At 48.7% G+C, this 16,772-nt stretch overlaps 2 protein-coding genes across 2 annotated transcripts; both read right to left on the bottom strand.

The window, feature by feature from the left end:
• Positions 1 to 923: 923 nt before the first annotated feature.
• LOC120699490 lies at positions 924 to 6,783 on the bottom strand. Its single transcript, XM_039983492.1, has 2 exons — positions 1,467 to 6,783; positions 924 to 1,348 (listed from the first exon to the last, which is right to left on the bottom strand). The coding sequence occupies exons 1-2, from the start codon at positions 2,745 to 2,747 to the stop codon at positions 983 to 985; spliced, it is 1,647 nt and encodes a 548-aa protein (XP_039839426.1). The 5' UTR covers positions 2,748 to 6,783; the 3' UTR covers positions 924 to 982.
• Positions 6,784 to 9,818: 3,035 nt separating this feature from the next.
• LOC120699489 lies at positions 9,819 to 11,713 on the bottom strand. The gene is made up of 3 exons (XM_039983491.1): positions 11,230 to 11,713; positions 10,650 to 10,746; positions 9,819 to 10,308 (listed from the first exon to the last, which is right to left on the bottom strand). The coding sequence occupies exons 1-3, from the start codon at positions 11,622 to 11,624 to the stop codon at positions 10,177 to 10,179; spliced, it is 624 nt and encodes a 207-aa protein (XP_039839425.1). The 5' UTR covers positions 11,625 to 11,713; the 3' UTR covers positions 9,819 to 10,176.
• Positions 11,714 to 16,772: the final 5,059 nt, after the last annotated feature.

Genomic DNA, 16,772 nt, shown 5'->3' with positions numbered 1-16,772 from the left:
CCCTCTATTCTAAATTATTAGTTGTTTTGGTTTTTCTAAATGCATAATTTTTGCTATGCACGTAGATATATATAATGTCTAGGTACATAGTAAAATATATGAATCTGGAAAAACTAAAACCACTTATAATTTGGAACGGAGGAAATACTAGCCAAGGGGAAACGAATTCGATCCATATGGCTTCTGGTGCCGAGGGCCACGCAATGCCCTTATTACTCACGATAAGAGTCATGCATTGTCATCACATCATGTAGGCAGGGAAAGCATCAGAGGATCCAAAGGTTAAAAATGCTTATTGAGTATACTAGTACTCCAGCTCTATTTTGTGTTTAAAGAATTACCGATGGCTTTCTTTCCCTATAGCTAGAAACAAACAAGTTGCTTTTTTACTGTCCGGTGCATTTGATTGGAAGGAGACAAGTTTTACCGTTTACAGCACAGTGTTTTCGGAAAATCCGTCACTTTCAACAAAGAAACAGCAGATGTGGCAATTGGCATCTCTTTAGACGCACTGAATTAGAGTCACGCTCTTGATCAATTTCAAGCTCCCAAATAAGAAACGAACATGCATGGCCTTCCCCTTATGTGCTCATGGGAAACCAATTATTTTCACCGCAGCCAAAGTATTCCAAGAAGAATTTGTTCTGACTTCTCCCAGCTTCTAAGGCATCACATATGCACATTTTCCGGTTCTTGTCCTATAGATAGATCACACAGAAATAAATAAGTGAATGTAAATCTTGATGAACCAGAAGCAATTGTTTCTACTTGTCAGAAAATGTTATTATCAATCCAACTGTGGATAAAATGTTAATTTGTCTGGGAAAAAGTAGCATCTAATAACTACCTCCATTTTTTTCTTTCAGATCAGATCCATGTGTATACTAAACATCATAACACGTACTGAAAACGGATTCACACACTTGATAACAAATAAATCACTATGATTAGCATAATACGATATGTTTAACATACAGATTAGCTAGCTCTCTGCTGCGCTGCACGTCCATGTGTACACGCTGTCCCCAAAGTGCCACCGCCCCCGACCAGCACTAGGGATGCTCATTAGTTTCCGTCGGACAGTCCCCATGCCATCATCGTCCTCCGTCGTCATCATCCGCTTCAAAGAAACAGCACCATCAGAAGCCTTTCCTTTGGCGCTTGAGGATAAACTCATGCTCCTGATAGAGCCCGAGCTTGCAAACAACAGGCTCACAAGGTCGACGTCCTCGTCTGCTTCTGTGAACCCGCTTACTATCACATCTTCAAGTGATCCCAAGGAGATCTCCCGGTTATCTGTCCATGGAAGCAGCTCATCGCAGAAGCACCCCCGCCTCCGGCTGCTGCTCTGTAGATTTTTTTTAAAGAAAAAGCACACATAAATACAGAAACGAAGCAAAGCAGATGCAATGTTTTAACTTCCATTGGATAATAATTTGACATTAGTAGTAAACCAAATTACGTACCGTGACTGTCTCAACGAAAAGGTGGATGTCCAACGATCTCAGGCGAGGGCACCTCAGAAGCAGAGCAAACACACTGGGCACCAGGTGATGCTCTGGAAACTCATCCACATCCACGATCATGTCCATTCTCCGGACACCGGCGAACGGCGAGGCGCCTTCCGACGTCAGATCAACAACATAACCGGCACCGCCCTCTGCTTGGGCGGCGACACTGCTGTGTTGGAGATACACGCCGACGTGGTCAGCGCCGGGGCTGTTCGCCAGCAGCCAGAAGCCGACCTCCGTGGCGGCGCAGTACTGCCCGTGCATGTCGAGCCGGAGGCCGCTGAGACAGCGAACACTTGTGAGGTCATGTATGTCCAGGTCCGGACGCCTGGAGAAGGAGGAAGTGTCGGTGCCAATCTCCTGCAGCCTCGGCGCCGCAATTCTGAGCGACTCACGGACGACGTGGCCGCCGGCGCCGCCGGCTTTGTTCCACGGGCACCAATCGCTGAAGCAATGCTCGAGCTTGAGGACACGGAGGTTGGGTGCGGTCACGTCCAGCACACGCAGGTCCTCCGCGAAGTCAATCCTGAGCTCTTGGAGCGCCTCGGAGCGAAGGGCCAGCTGGGGCAACCCTTTGAACCCGGAGATCTCGAACGTGCGCAGGCGAGGGCAGCAGCACGACACGAAGTCGCCGAGGGTGCGCCCGGCGCTGGAGAAGAAGGTCGTGCTGCCGAGCCTGAGGTCCGTGAGCGCCTCGTACCTGGCCTCCGCCGCTGCCGGGAGCTGGAGCCTGCAGCGTGACAGAGACAGCGCCATGCGCGTCATCCTCCCTTGGTCGGGCAGCACGACGGCGGCGGCGGCGGCGGAGGACAAATCCCTGCGATAACGGAGGCAGATGTGAAGGTGGAGGGATTCGACGACGCGCCGGGCGGCGTAGCGGAGCCACCCGCCGACCTGCTCCGACGAGGGCAACGCCGGCGTGGCATTGATGCCGAGGGATCCTATGTCGGCGTCGCCACGCTGGGCGAGCACCCAGTCCACGAAACTCACGTACCGGCCGCCGCGCTCCCTGCTGCGGCGCAACCTGGTGTCGAAGATCACGAGGTGCTGTGCGTGGATCCACACGCGCCGCCACCGCCGGGACAGCGCGGCCGTGCGCGTGACGTCCTTCGCTTCGTATAAGAAGGTCAGGATGAGGTGGAGCAGCTCGTCGGGGAGGGCGCTGATCCGGTCGACATCGCCGGCCAAGGACGACATGATGGCCTTGATGGGGATCGGACAACCGCCCGTGGGCATGAAACATCCTTTTGTTTTGTTGCCCGGCACAGCAAGATTTTGATTGACGGATTGAGAAACTGCTTGACACACGTAACACGTTGTACTACTTGTATTGTATTCCAACTAGCTAGTAAACCGTATGTGAGTTGGAAGTACTAAGCTTAGACCATATCCAGTTCGACATTTAGAAGGTCAGAAGTTTCTTCTATTTTTCTTTTTTTGCAAAAGAAAGAGCTTTGTTGATATTTAAGTCTTGTCATTAAAAACAAAGATGCAAGTATGTGACACTCATGAACATTTGTAAAAATGTAGTTTCAATGGTAATATTCCTTGTGTTCTTGCTTTCCCTTAAGCATAGAACATTTGTTCTAGATTTAATAAAAAAAATAAGGCGCTGCTAGTGCCCGGACATCCGTTAGAAAATTACCCATTGGATGCTCTGTCGCAACATTGAGAATACATGCTTGCCAACATCCAAAATCAATATCTGCAACGTCAAAAAAGCAAGTACCAAAACACATCAAACACATCGATTCCCGCCGCAACATCATAGCGTGGTTTCATGCAACATCCATTCAAAAATCATGCAACATCAAATTCATACATGTGCAACATGAAAAAAGTTGTCTCCGCGAAATAAACCCGCAACCAGGACACCCCATGATAACATGGATCTCGATATCAACATCTCGAATAAATCATTGCAACATTCAGAAAATTACTGCAACACCATGTAGAACTTGCCGCCCCCGGATCTCCAGCCGCCGGCCTGGCGATCGCCACCACCTGCGCGTGCGAGGCTCGCCACTGGCCTTGTATGCCACCGCTTTGGAGCTCCCGCAACAGCCCTCGCGCGCTGCCTCCTGCACGAGGCTCGCCATTGCTGGGGACTGGGTAGGTGTGGCATCGGTTCGTCGATTGAGCTCATCAGTTCGGCATGGGTCATCTGTGAGACCGTCGCGCACCTCATGGCCACGCTACGGCGGCCTGATGACTGCGTGGCAGGGACCCAACTGTGGGCTCGTTCAGGCAGGTACGCTAGTGGAGGAGGCATGAAACGGGCACAACGCAAAAGTAGGATCTTTCCTAGCCATTCGTGGGAGATGAGACTGAAAAGTGAAATTTGGGTGCCTCTCTAATCTTGGAACTTAAGTAGGGGTCTTGCTGGAGTGGGGTTTTTTGTCCTCGATCCAGAATTTTTGAGTATGTGCTTGAGTAGGAGCATTGTTGGAGTTGCTCTTATCAACTAGTTGGTTGCTAATCTTTGGTACTAACCCATATGGAATAATTGATGCGGTCGTAAATCAAGTTGCCAACAGAAATTTGGGCGCGACCACCAGCAATGTAATAATATACTAGCAAGAATAAATGAGCAAAGTCTAAAAAATTACTTGGTACCTGTTGATGCTTAAATTTTGCGAAGATAACTTTGGTAAGAAAAATTGGAGTCGATGATGAATCTCGAGAAGGCCGATGGCCTGTTCGGCCCAAGCTGTCAGAGGACTTGGTCAGAGTTGACGCAAGCATGATCGAGGTACGGTCATGGACTGGTCAAAGGTGCCGCAGCGATTGGTCATGACGCTAATGAGAGGAATGCATATCAAAAGATCTAGCAAGCCGATTTTTGTTGGAAGGTCCTTGTAAATATAGTAGATTTAGCTGTTTTCTTTTTTGATCAAGTTGGTTAAAGTTGTGATAATCTAGGAGTCTTAGTATTAGGCTATAAATAGTACAGGGTTTTGAAAAAAAATAATCATCAATCAATACACATCTCTTTAGCGTCACGCCAAAACCATAGGAGTAGGAGTAGAGTAACATGGTTGCATGCTTCAATCTTTGGTTTGTTCGTAAGCATCGTCTTATCAGATTCACTAAGCTTTAATTACAGACGCATAGTTGTAATTTCATTTATTAATCTACGAATTTATCCAATCTCTTTTAACTCAAGTAAGACTACTATTGCTTCAATCTCTTGTTTGTTTTATGATTTAATTGAGTTCACAAGTTATCAACTTCCTTAATTACCCATAAAACTATCTCGGTTAGGGCCGATAGAGTTTTTATAAAATTTCATAATTTATCCTACAATAATTACAGATTTATAGGCTGCCACCTAACCCTTTTACTTGCAGATAGGCTGCTACCTAAGAGCAACTCCAAGAGTTTCTTTAAATCTGTCTAGATATGTAAAAATGAAAAAAAAAACAGCAAAAAACGACATCCAACGGTCTCTCCATCAGCTTCGCTAATCTATCCTATTCGCTATCGTCGGTCTCCCATGCGCTATTTTTGCCAGGCGGATTCGTTCGCCGTCCACGGTCTCCCGTGCGTGGTCCTGCGGCCTCCGGCGCGTGCTTCCTCCTCCCGCCGCCCCGTCCCCGAACACCATCACCGCTGCACTGCCTCCGCCGAGGTCCTCCTTGCTGCTGTCCAATGCGCACGCGGAGCGCTGTGCTGGTTGGCCGTGCTGAGGTCGCTTTTCCTCCACCTCTCTGTTTTTCGGCAGCTGCTGCCGCTCGCCGGAATTTGCGTGCTCCAGTCCATCTCGGTTCAATTCCTTCTATCGCGAGCAGCTCCTCTAGCCCCTCGACTGATTTCCTGCCCCGGCGGGACCTTTCCTCTGCTACAGAGGCAGTGCTGTGCAGCTCCGCTATCTCCATTGCCGCCGGTGAGGAGCTTCGCGGTGAGACATCATCTCTAGTGATTTTCGAGCAACACTAGTCATCATTCAGGCCCTAGTTGGTTCCTGCAATGCTCATTGTGTGTCTGTTCTGATGGGAAACAGGAAGGGTAGGGAGAATCTGCCGCCACTGTCGCTATCCGAGGCCACCCGTCGTTGCCCCCTTCCAGTCGATCTGCGATGAGCAGGGCGCGACGACCCCTGGCGGACTCCGACGAGCGACGGGAGGCCAGGCGACAGCGAACAGCAGGAGGCCGGCTGGTGGCGGCATCGGCTCGCCTTGAAAGCGACGGGTGGCGGCGGGGCCTTGGTCCGGCCCCACCTAGAGAGAGTTGGAGAGATGAGAAAGGAGAGAGGAGAGTTGGATATGAAGAGTGAAATTTACCTTGTTTGTTGGAGAGAAGTGAAATATAAAGATGAGATATTAGCTAAATGGTTAGCTAAAATAGAATTTGGCTAATATGATTTGAAGAAGCTCTTGGAGATGCTCTAACCCTTTTACTTGCAGAATCTTGATAGCTTATAGGTTTGGTAATCCTCATTTAAAAATAATGGATCAAATCGTGTACCTTGTTATATTAATCTTATCGGCTGGTCCGTTTAACCTGATTTTACCGTTTCAATCAGAATGTCTCATTTAGGTCCAATCGTTGAATTGTGCAGTCAGGTTAATCTTATGGATCCTGTTCCATCTATTATAACTTAAGTTGTCGATTGGCTATTTTTGGCTTATGACAATTGTGAATTAAGAATAAACCTTTTTGTAATTAGATTCATCGGCAAGTTTGGTTTAGTTTATCGCTTTGGCTGTTAGTGATGTCTGTTAGTGATGTCTCGGTCAGGTCCAATGGATTTGTTGTAGCTGATGATCACACTCGTACATCGGACAGCTTGGCTGATGCTCTTTTTAAGGAACCATTCCAAAAACTAGCAATTAGATTTCCTATTAATTACTGATTAAATTTTATTTCTTGTTAGGTTAAATTGACTGGCACATCGCGAACCTCAGGATCTGCACTGGAGATAAGCAGACCTCCTAGACCTTAGTATGTCATGCTTTGCAAGATTCATCTCTCCCAATTTTGCGGCAATGGTACCAAATCATCTTGAATTACATTGCACAAACCCACGTTCTACTCTACATCCTATGTGTAGCTACGCCCAACTAATTTCTGAATATTTTTTCAGTAACGACTGCTGCGCACGATTACTGATGGTGTTTTACTGAACATGGTTTAGTAGTACAGCAATTTGGTTTAATAATTTCTAATCAGTTAGTTTATCAGTAATTTGATTGCTGGTGCAGAATATTCACTGCACTAGATGTAGAATATCACTATTGTAACAGAAATTGCTAAATAATACTTAACAAATAACTTTGAGTTAAATACACTAGCGGTCCTCGAACTTGTCCTGAGGTGCCATTTAGGTCCACGAATTTGCAAAATCGAAATCTGACACCCTGAACTTGTAAAGTTGTGCTATTTAGTTCCATAACCCGTCAAGAGATATGAATATATGCAAAAAAACCCCTTAAATTTTATCATCTTATATATCTACATCCTCGTCTCTTTCAACTCTCTCTCACCGCCGGCGACCACTCCGGCCCCCGCGTCCACAGCTCTGTGTCCCTCGGTGAGCTCCTCCAGCCGGCGCCGCCCCTCATCGTCGTGCCACTCCCTCTCCCTTCCCTCTCGCGTAGGCGACGGCCGCCGCGCGGCGGCCGGTGCGCACCAGAGACCGCGGCGGCCAGCGCACCTCCTCCCGTGGTGTCCGGCGACACCCTCCTATTGCCTCGTCGCAGCGGCGGCCATGGTAGTGCGCATCCCCGCAGGCCGGATCTGCAACGCCAGCTCCTCCGGCCAGTCCCCTCCTCGGCCGCCCCATCCATCCTAAATCGCTTAGGGGCGAGGCGCGAAGCATGGGTGGCCAGCGGGCATCGGCGCGGGCAGAGCCCCACCATGGCCGCAGCAGCGCCTTCGGCTGCGACAGGGATGAGGTGAGCAGGGCCCCGCCATGGCGACGGGCCTTCGGCTGCGCATGCCGGGCCGAGGAGCGGTCGCGGCGGACGGAGGCGCACGCACCGGCGTCTGCGCGGGCGGGCGCGGCGCGCAGCGTGGGCCGAGCGGGCGGGCGGACGTGGGTGGCGCACGGGCTCGCCGCCGCCGCGGCGCCCCTGCTCCGGCTCGAGCTCGCCTCACCACGGCTGCCGCCCTCTTGCTCCGCACGCCAGCGCCTCTCCTTGCCTCCTCCGCCAGCGCCTCCCTCCTCTCCGGCGGCGAGCCCTCTTGCTCCGCACGCCAGCGCCTCTCCTTGCCTCCTCTGCCAGTGCCTCCTTCCTCTCCGGCGGCGAGCAGGGCCGCGCGCATGCTCCCCCGCCCCTTGCACCCCAGCGTCAGCGCCTCCCCGGTGGATCTCGCGGCGGCGCCCCCGTCCCTGCTCTCCCTCCTCCTACGGCGGGCGGGCAGCGCCGGGGCCGGCCTGCGCGCGGCGGGGGTGCTGCTCGGCCCAGGGCGGGGTGGGGCAAGCCTGCGCGGCGGGGGCCGGGCTGCTCTGCTCTGCTCGAGCGCCCTGCTCCCTCCGTCGCGCCTCCTCACTGGCTCCGGCGGGGGAGCCTCGCGCGGGCCGCCGTCCCGCCTCTCGTCTTCCTCGACCCGGCGTGAGCTCCTTCCTTCGGCGTGTGCGGCGGCCAAGGTGGAGCAGAGGGAGCGGCGAGCCAGGGGCGGCGTGCCGCGAAGGTCGCGAACTCTAGGTGGGGACGGCGAGCGCGGAGTCCGCGAGCTCCAGGGGCGGCGGCCACAAGCTGCAGGGGGCGGCGGCGGCCGCGAGCTCCAGTGGAAGGCGAGGAGGCAGGGGGCGACGGCGAACTCCACCCACTGGCGGAGGAAGCAGAGGAGGCGTGGGGAGAGAGAAAGAGACAGAATGGGAGGGAGGGGGTGAAGGTAGAAGATAGCAACTTTGGAGGTTTTTTTGCATATATTTATGCCACGTGACGCCATCTCAAAAGATATTGATCTAAGTGGCACAACTTAACAAGTTCAGGGAGCCAGATTTCGATTTTGCAAGTTCGTGGACCTAAGTGGCACCTTAGGACAAGTTTGAGGACCACTGGTGTATTTAACTCAATAACTTTTAATAGGGCGCACCATGAACTAGTGTTGATTAGCACGTCCAAGTGTGTACAGCTTCCCCAATTTTCCAACAACCCCCATCAGTAGAAGGGATGTTTATGAGTTTTCTCTCCGTAGGCTCTTTGCCACCTTGGTCGTCTTCTTCCACCATCCGTCTCAAAGGATGAGAGGAACCAGCGGGAGGCTCCGCTGTAGCATGTAGTGTCACCTTCCTGATTGAACTCGAGCTCTCAAATAGCAAAGTCAGAAGGTCCATTTCCTCGCCTGCCCCGTCGAAGCCATGCATTGTCACCTCTTCAGAGATCCCAGGAGAAACTTTTGATGGAACTTCCCTGTCGCTACTTTGTCATCCACTATGTAAGAAATGCTCAAAGAAGACACCATTATAGGATACGTGGTTTCTAAATGCGTCTCCAATAGTTCATTGCAGACACTTGTTAACAACCCACGTCTCCTATTAGTCTGCCAGAAAACTCTCACGAATAACTTGCGTCTCCTATGTACCTATATAGGAGACGCATGTTGTAAACCCGCGTCTCCAATAAGTTCATCAATTATAGGACTCTTTGCGTGTAGCTAAACCCTAACTTTTTGTGCAATCCGGTTGAATGCTCTTGCATCCGTCCCCACCCCCCTCCCCTCCTCCAATCCGCTCCCCGCTGCTGCAGCCTCCACTCTTCCCCACCACCGTGCGCCGCCTCTGATCCCTCTCCGCGCTCCACCGCAGCCTCCTCCTCCCCCGCACCCCTCCCCCCGCCTCCTCCCTCCGCGATGGTTCGGATTCTGTCTTCCACAGGTAGCTCGTCCTGCTCCACTCCCTCCTCATCCAGTCTCCTCCCTCCTCGGGCACCTCCGGCTCCCTCCGGGTCACCCACACGATGGCAGCGGCAACGGTGTAGGACTTGCTTACGGTATTGCTTTATCAGTGATCAGTACGCATCTGTTAATTTAAACATGTCTTTTGTGCACTGTCAGATTGTGTTGCCTTGTCTTTAATTTCCAGATTGATGCCTCTATTTGTGCGTGTTTTATTCAGTGCCAGATTGAGGTTTCTTGAAGTTGCCATGCAGCAGTCTGCAACAGATCATGCAACAGGTCAGATTAACTTGCTTGGCTATGTTCTTTGCTCTCAAATTTTCCTTCTAACCTTTGTTTTTCCAATTGTTTCTGCAACAGATATGCATTTCTTTACAGTTATGATAGCACTTTAGAATTTGCATGTTCTTATAGGTCAAAGCAGTTAGAGAGGAAATGGGAATAGGATTTTTTGGACTTGGCTCTCAGCTGAAATCAGCATCGAGTGATATGTTGTCTTGTTTTCGTTTATGCACAAGATAATAGTGGATTTGTATGAGTTCAATGGATTAGGACTGCATTTCTATATAGTGGATAAAGAATGTGAATTTGATGTAAAGAATGGATAAAATATGTGTATATGTGATGTATATAAGGGTATACTATGTCCTTTTTTTTCTTTTTTTCTTTTTTTAATTCATCATTGGTGACGCCAGTTGGCAACCCGCGTCTCCTATGTGAATTCATAGGAGATGCGGGCTAACAATCCGCATCTCCTATGTGAGGGTCATTGGAGATGCGGGTTTGTAAAAATGCACGGAAAACTGTGTCTCCTATGATTTCACATCGGAGACGCAAATTTAGAGATGTAAAAAAACACGTCTCCTATGTGAGTTAACTCACGTCTCCTATAAAGCTTTCTTACATAGTGATCGCAGAAGCACTTGGCCACCGAACACGACGTACAAAACCTCTGCAGCGCACAAGTCAACAATGGAAGTAAGCAAGCATAAATTAAATTCGCTTTACAAATGTGTTTTGATTTCTGGGGAAATAAATAAGTAATAGTACTAGCACTACTTGAAAACCAATTTTTCCATGTGGGTGGGTGCCTAATTTTTCTGTGGGTTTTTTACTGACACGAAAATTTTAGTTTCAGTAACTCACTTCTGTGGGGTTGGCTAGTACTGAATTTTATAACACTGGTTACTTGTGGGGGTCGACCGGTTGGTGCCACAATAGAAAGGCATGAACAGACAAGTCTACTGCTCTGGAATGCTTGGAGAAGAATTAGGAGGGATAGAAACGATGTACCTTCTTAGAACCGCACTCTGCAGCAACCGGCATGTTGCTTCCCTCTACATTTGCATTTCGTCTAGCAATCTTGCTTGCCTCAGGCAGCGTCCACATTCTGGAACAAACGATCATTACAAATGTAAGGAAGGACAGATCATTCCGTTCACTAATCGAGTAGCATTACATTCAAAGCAAATTAACTTAGTTGAATTTATGAAACAAAACCAGATGTCCGTATAGTGGTTACACTGTTACAAACGGAAACCTATAGAAGAGAGTACAAAGCTACAAATGCATTTGGATTCTACGTAGGACGATCCATAATCCGTAAGCAGACCAAATTGGCAAAAGAAAAATGTCCCGATGTGGCAACCAACTAAATTCGCAGTTAATGGGACAATAAAACCCATGGAACAATAAAATCCAAGCTCGACAGCAATCGTATAGCTGCATCATCACGAAGCAAGCAAAGCAGCGGCCGAATCCTAAAATGTGTATCAAAAACAGTTGGCCCAAATCCAGGGAACACAAATCCACGGGGCGGACTCCGGGGGATGTGGGAGCAGGGAGCGGGACGCGGGGGCGGGGGGCGACCGACCTGCGGGAGCAGACGATGACTACGAGCCCGCTGGCGGCCGAGACCCTGATGGCTACGGCGGTGTTGGAGCGGTCCCCACTGGCGAGGGGGCCACCGAGGAGGCCGGCGGCCACGAGCTCGATGCAGCCCCACGCCCACATCGGGCACAGATGCCCGGCGGATCGCTTCACGGCTCCTCCTCCGGTGCTATTCCCACTGCCGCCGGTGGTGTTGCCAGAGCAGCCATGCGCCGTTACTGCGCAGGAGGCCGACGGGGGTGCGGGAGGGGGAGGACGGGTGCTGCCCTCGGGGCATGAATGGGGGAGAGGGAGCCAGGGTGCTCGGGCGCCACTTCGCGAGCCCATGCTTGGAGCTCCTCCGCGCCTGGATGGAAGGAAGGAGGCGGGCCGCTGCATCTGCCATGGAAAGCGAGGGATGGATGGGATGTGGAGGGAATGGGTGGCACGCGGATGGAAAGAGATGGGACTGAATCATCGAGCAGGCGTGATTTTTTGCTGGAGATGAATCTGGGTATACGCGGGCGGGCGGTTATAATCGCTCGTGGTAGAAAAAAAAAATCAGTTTTAGCGGAAACATTTTAGAACGTTGAGTTTTCGTCGGTCTGCAGTCCGACGGACCGATTCCTCAGCTGTCAGGTGGGTCCGCTAAGAGAGGATCCTTATAGATAGTATAGATAGATAGATAGACTAGTTGACCCTAGTTACATGAAAAGTCAATATCTTTACAACCCACAATTGTGTAGAATAAAACCCGGCCCAATCCATGTGACCTGAGTATGCAGAGATTATTATTGGAAAAATCTATCTTGCGACTAGTCACGCTCCTGTACGATCGCGTAACTGTTCAGCCCAGCAGGCTCGTCTTCCTCCCTTGGTCAGGGTTTTTAATTTCAGTAAAAAAAAAATTCGGACCCCACCGATAAATGCGGAATTTCGGGAATTTTGGAATTTCTGTATTTTTATTTTTATTTTTCTAATATTTCTAGTTTATTTTGTATGAAAAATATTTAAAAATTAATTTCAATCGGTAAATAGTTTTTGGACCTGTCTATAAAACCAAAATTTTCGGAATTTCGCGAAATTCCATCCCAAATTGTCAACCCTGCCCTGGTGGCCCGTTATAGGAGAGCGCCCTACCCATTACTCCTCCTCGTCCAAAGCAAAATACATTAGCCTAGCAACATGATGCCCGCAACAGCATCGGCGGCTCGCTGTACATATGGCCCACATCTACATGCCCCCTCCATCCTTCCCATCCTCAGATGTTTTTTTATTGAATGATGCTTATCCATAAAAATATTTTTTTTCATCTTTATAGTATCTTAGTTGCTAGAACTGATGACAACGTTGTGTTCTATACGACGATACGAACAAAACTAGATCACATTTCCTGTTTTAACAATGTTTATAAACCGGTAGCTAGTAACATATGTGACGATTTGCTCTATTTCTATAGCAAGTTATATTAAAAGATATATTTTAGTTGGTAGTTAATCAATTTAATATTTATTATGAAAACTGAGGTAGAACTCTAATTTGGTTTTAATTACAAAACTAGTTTAAATAGTCTTTAATCATATTAATTCCAAATTTGATTATGAAAGGAGAACTGCGGTAAATGTTACTGACAGCTCACGCTAAAACCAAACTGATGCAACAAGAACGAATTTAAACAAAGCTAAAATGGCAAGCTCGGAGCTACATAGGATTTTAGGGGCTTAAGCACGATAAAACATAGATGATAGGGGCTAATACGTACGCGGGAGCTCAAGAACAGCTCTCACAGACGCCGGTGGGTATTGTAGCTCAAATTCCCGGCAACTTGATGTGTGCAAGAAGGCTCGGGAAGTGGGTAAAAATGGAGAGAGCGATGAGAGGAATCCGCTCTACCACTTACCCGTTGCGGAGATGGATAGATTCGGCCGGAAGGAGAAGATGGTGGCAGCGGCTCCTCTGCTCCATGGGCGGCAGTGTCCGGTGAGAGGGAACGATGTTGTGTAGAGAGATGGAGGAGGTGCAGATCGGCTTGGGGATCCTCATGGCGGCCTCACCTTGGCTGCTTTTGCGACAGCCGCGGTGCGTCGGGTTGCCGGAGGTGGGCAGCAGCCCCCGGTCCGACGTCGGTGGTGCACGAGTTAAGATGGAGTAGGTGGTGCTATGCAGGGGTTGGCTATGTTCGAGTGGCCAGCGGAGAGGCTCTTGTAGGGAATGGTGGCTGCAGGTCGGGTCGGGCTCAGCTGGGCTGGCCCACGCCGTTAGGACAAATCTAGAGAAGTCTAAATAATTTATTTTGAACTAAGAAAATGTTCATACTCATTTTGAAATTATGAGAAAAATCTCAAAAATATTTTGGACAGTGACGAGTCCAACTAAAATAATTGGAACTTCTAAAATTATCTTTCTAGAAATTTCCAAAAATGGATTTTCTATAGAAAACTGAAAATAAATACCAGGAAAATCTGGTAAATTCTTGAGAAAAACTCTGAATTATGGATAAATGTATTTGAAAAAATATTCACAACCTAAAATTAAAATTTTAGGGTGTGACACGCACCAATATGGGGTGTCAGTGCGGGAGGATCCAGCACACACTTTCTTCTAGAGATGGTGGTTGAATTTAGTTATAGCTGGTATTCTCATATATGTGCCTCAGCGACAATAGCAGAGGACCGCTTACCCATAACCAAGCCCACAAGCATGTGAAGAAGGCTCATATATGAGAGTACCAGGTATTATTGGTGATATTGACTTATTTCCAGGAGCAAAGAAAAAAACTTTCTTATGGGTAGAAAATTCATTATATATGCATCTCTATTGCTAAATTGGCATTGTTTTTCACATCAGATTGCAGGAGCCAGTTGGGAGGAACGCAAGCATTGGAGTACAATAATTGAGTGAATTTAATTGGTGCCAGGAGATCAATAACCTGCAGCCAGACTTAGTGAATAGGAAGTTGCTAAAAATCAAAGAGTAAATTTCTTCATTGACTACTATTATTTTTACCTGAACAAAATCAAGAAACTCCCAGTATTTCGACATGTATCACGGAACTACAACTATTTTGAAATTTGGTACTAGGGGTGACAATTAAAAATAAAGCAACTAATCATTTTTTTGGATTTTTCTCAAAAGGGAGATAGGAAATAGGAAAAGCAGAAAGGGGTATGAACAATAAAATATGTGGATATCAAAAATGAACCAATCCGAATGAAACATGCCGACAGATTTAAAACCCTTGCACTCAAAAATTTCACTTGTCATAAGCACTTATACCTATCAGTTAATATATTCATTCGAGCTTACAAGTATATATGATATATGAGTTTCAATGAATTCATTGTAAATACATACGTACAAGAATGTATGACTTTCATTTTCACACTATCGTATTCTACTGTTTATTATTAATGTAAAGTTCATCACAAAATTTTTAAACTAGTTATTTGTAAAATTTGGAATTTCTTTATAATTTTCTAATCAACTTTTGGAAAATTTTGGATCATATAGAACAAGAATTTCTAAATTGTTGAATTGTAATACACCATTTTTAATCAAATTCGTTAATATGTGCCTACCGTGATTTTTTTAAAAACTAATAAAACATAAACCATATTGCATTAATAACATGATTAGGAGGAAAACCTGAGCTGTTTCCCCCTACAACTAGGCTTCTCGGGCATGGTCTTTCCTTCACAGCCAAAATAATAGTCCATCGACCACGTGTGTATTTTTCTCATGATCGATTTATAATCCCCTCTTCGAACTTCATGGCAAGAAAACCAAATTACAAAATCAAATGACCAGGTTATGTTTTATTTCACAAGAAAATAGCGAATTTGTGTTTACTCTCGTAATTGGGTTAATTAAAACAAAGTGCTGTTTACCGCTCTCTCCGTGTTTCCGGACTCACCTTGCCTTAGTGTGCTGACGCGTGGCGTCAGGAGCTCCTAGCCCTGGCCTCCAGCTTGGCTCGCGAGTCGGAGGTCATGAGCTCAGGAACACCACGTGGTAGCCCCCACATTACCCCACTTGGTCCCTGCTCTCTCAATAGTATAGTTGGCTAAACGGGCCGCCCAATCACGGCACGGCACTGGCACGGCGAAGCACAACACGATGCGGCACGACGGTGTTGTCGTGCAGTGCCGCTTAGTGCTGCCGTGCGGCATCCCAGCCCAGGCACGGTACTATGAATACTCGTGCCGTGCTGATGGGCACGGCGGCCCGCCGGGGTTGTGCCGTCCGTCGGCATGACGCCGCCGCCACTGATGCGTGAGACGCCCCGCCGCTGCAGCCGATGCGCGAGACGCCGCCGCAGGAGAGATGCCGCCGAGGCTGCGGGCGAGACGCCACTGCTCGAGCACCGCCACGGGCATGACGCCACCGCGCGAGCGCTGCGGGCGAGGCCGCGTGAACTCCGCGGGCAAGGCGCTCGAGCCCACAGGAACACCACCGCCCCCCGGTCGTGGCCGCGCGAGTGCCGTTGCGGCCTGCGTGCGAGTCGGAGGGAGCTGGAGGAGCTGGGGGAGATGGTGGAGAGATGTTTTACAGATACGATTTTGATCCAACGGTTGTTACTCATCTAAAGAGATCCAACGGTAGGAAATCAATGAGACACATTGTGCGGCCCATTTTCCGTACCGTGCCCGCCCGGCACAGTGGGCCGAAGTCGCGGCCCAGACACGGGCACGACGTGTGCCGTGCTACACCGGGCTTGGGCCGTGCTTTTTCGGTCCGGGCCCATGCTGGCCCAGCGGGCTGAGCCCATTTGGACAACTATACTCAATAGGTATATGAACTTGTTTATATATTATTTTTTTAGACTTTTGGCCTCTAGTGGTGCACAATATATCACTAAGATTCAGAGATCTTTTACATGGTTTTCAGTCACTAGCAAAATAAGTTTGTATTACTGAAGAAATGTTGCACCATTTTTTATTTTTGTTAAAGTTCAAAACGTTCATCTATAGACTTACTGCATCTCCAGTAGATTTGCTATAATGTATACCTATCCCTAAATACTAAAAATTGGCAGGATACCTAAAATCCACTAAAAACACCTACAGCAGATTTGGTATATGGATACTTATACCTAAATTTCTCTCTCCTTGACCCAAATATACCAAACAAAAGGCTGGTTTGCTAAAACTGGAGGCATGTGGCGGGAGGGACCAACTGCTCCTGGTCGGAGCTTTCCGCGCCACCTCCGGCCGCTCCCCGCCTCCCCGCGCGGCCCGCTGCTCCTGCCGCCTGCTGGCCGCTGCTCCCCGCCTCCCCGCCGGCCGCTGCACCGTCTCCCCGAGATGCCGGCGCGGGGCCTGCAGGCAAGCTCGAGGCGCAGGAGAGCGCCACCGCATGAGCTCCAGCCCACCATGGCTACTGGGCGCCGCAGCCATGCGCCGTCGTGGCTGTAGGAAATATGCCCTAGAGGTAATCATAGAGATGATCATATTTTCTTGTATTCATGATTAATAAAGTGTTCATTAAATATCCATGAAAGGCAACTTGTATTGATTGACGATTATGTGAATTGTTTGTGAAACTCTT

The sequence above is a fragment of the Panicum virgatum genome, chromosome 3K (genome assembly GCF_016808335.1).
Source record: "Panicum virgatum strain AP13 chromosome 3K, P.virgatum_v5, whole genome shotgun sequence".
Taxonomy (NCBI): domain Eukaryota; kingdom Viridiplantae; phylum Streptophyta; class Magnoliopsida; order Poales; family Poaceae; genus Panicum; species Panicum virgatum.
This window is presented reverse-complemented; position numbering and strand designations above follow the sequence as displayed.

Excerpts from the sequence above, each read along its gene's own strand:
- LOC120699490 (XM_039983492.1), bottom strand. The coding sequence starts at position 2,747 with ATGCCCACGGGCGGTTGTCCGATCCCCATCAAGGCCATCATGTCGTCC. Across the intron at positions 1,349-1,466 it reads TTTTCGTTGAGACAGTCACG|AGCAGCAGCCGGAGGCGGGG; the intron begins GTACGTAATTTG and ends AAAAATCTACAG.
- LOC120699489 (XM_039983491.1), bottom strand. The coding sequence starts at position 11,624 with ATGCAGCGGCCCGCCTCCTTCCTTCCATCCAGGCGCGGAGGAGCTCCA. Across the intron at positions 10,747-11,229 it reads GTCATCGTCTGCTCCCGCAG|AATGTGGACGCTGCCTGAGG; the intron begins GTCGGTCGCCCC and ends CGTTTGTTCCAG. Across the intron at positions 10,309-10,649 it reads CAGAGTGCGGTTCTAAGAAG|AGGTTTTGTACGTCGTGTTC; the intron begins GTACATCGTTTC and ends TGTGCGCTGCAG.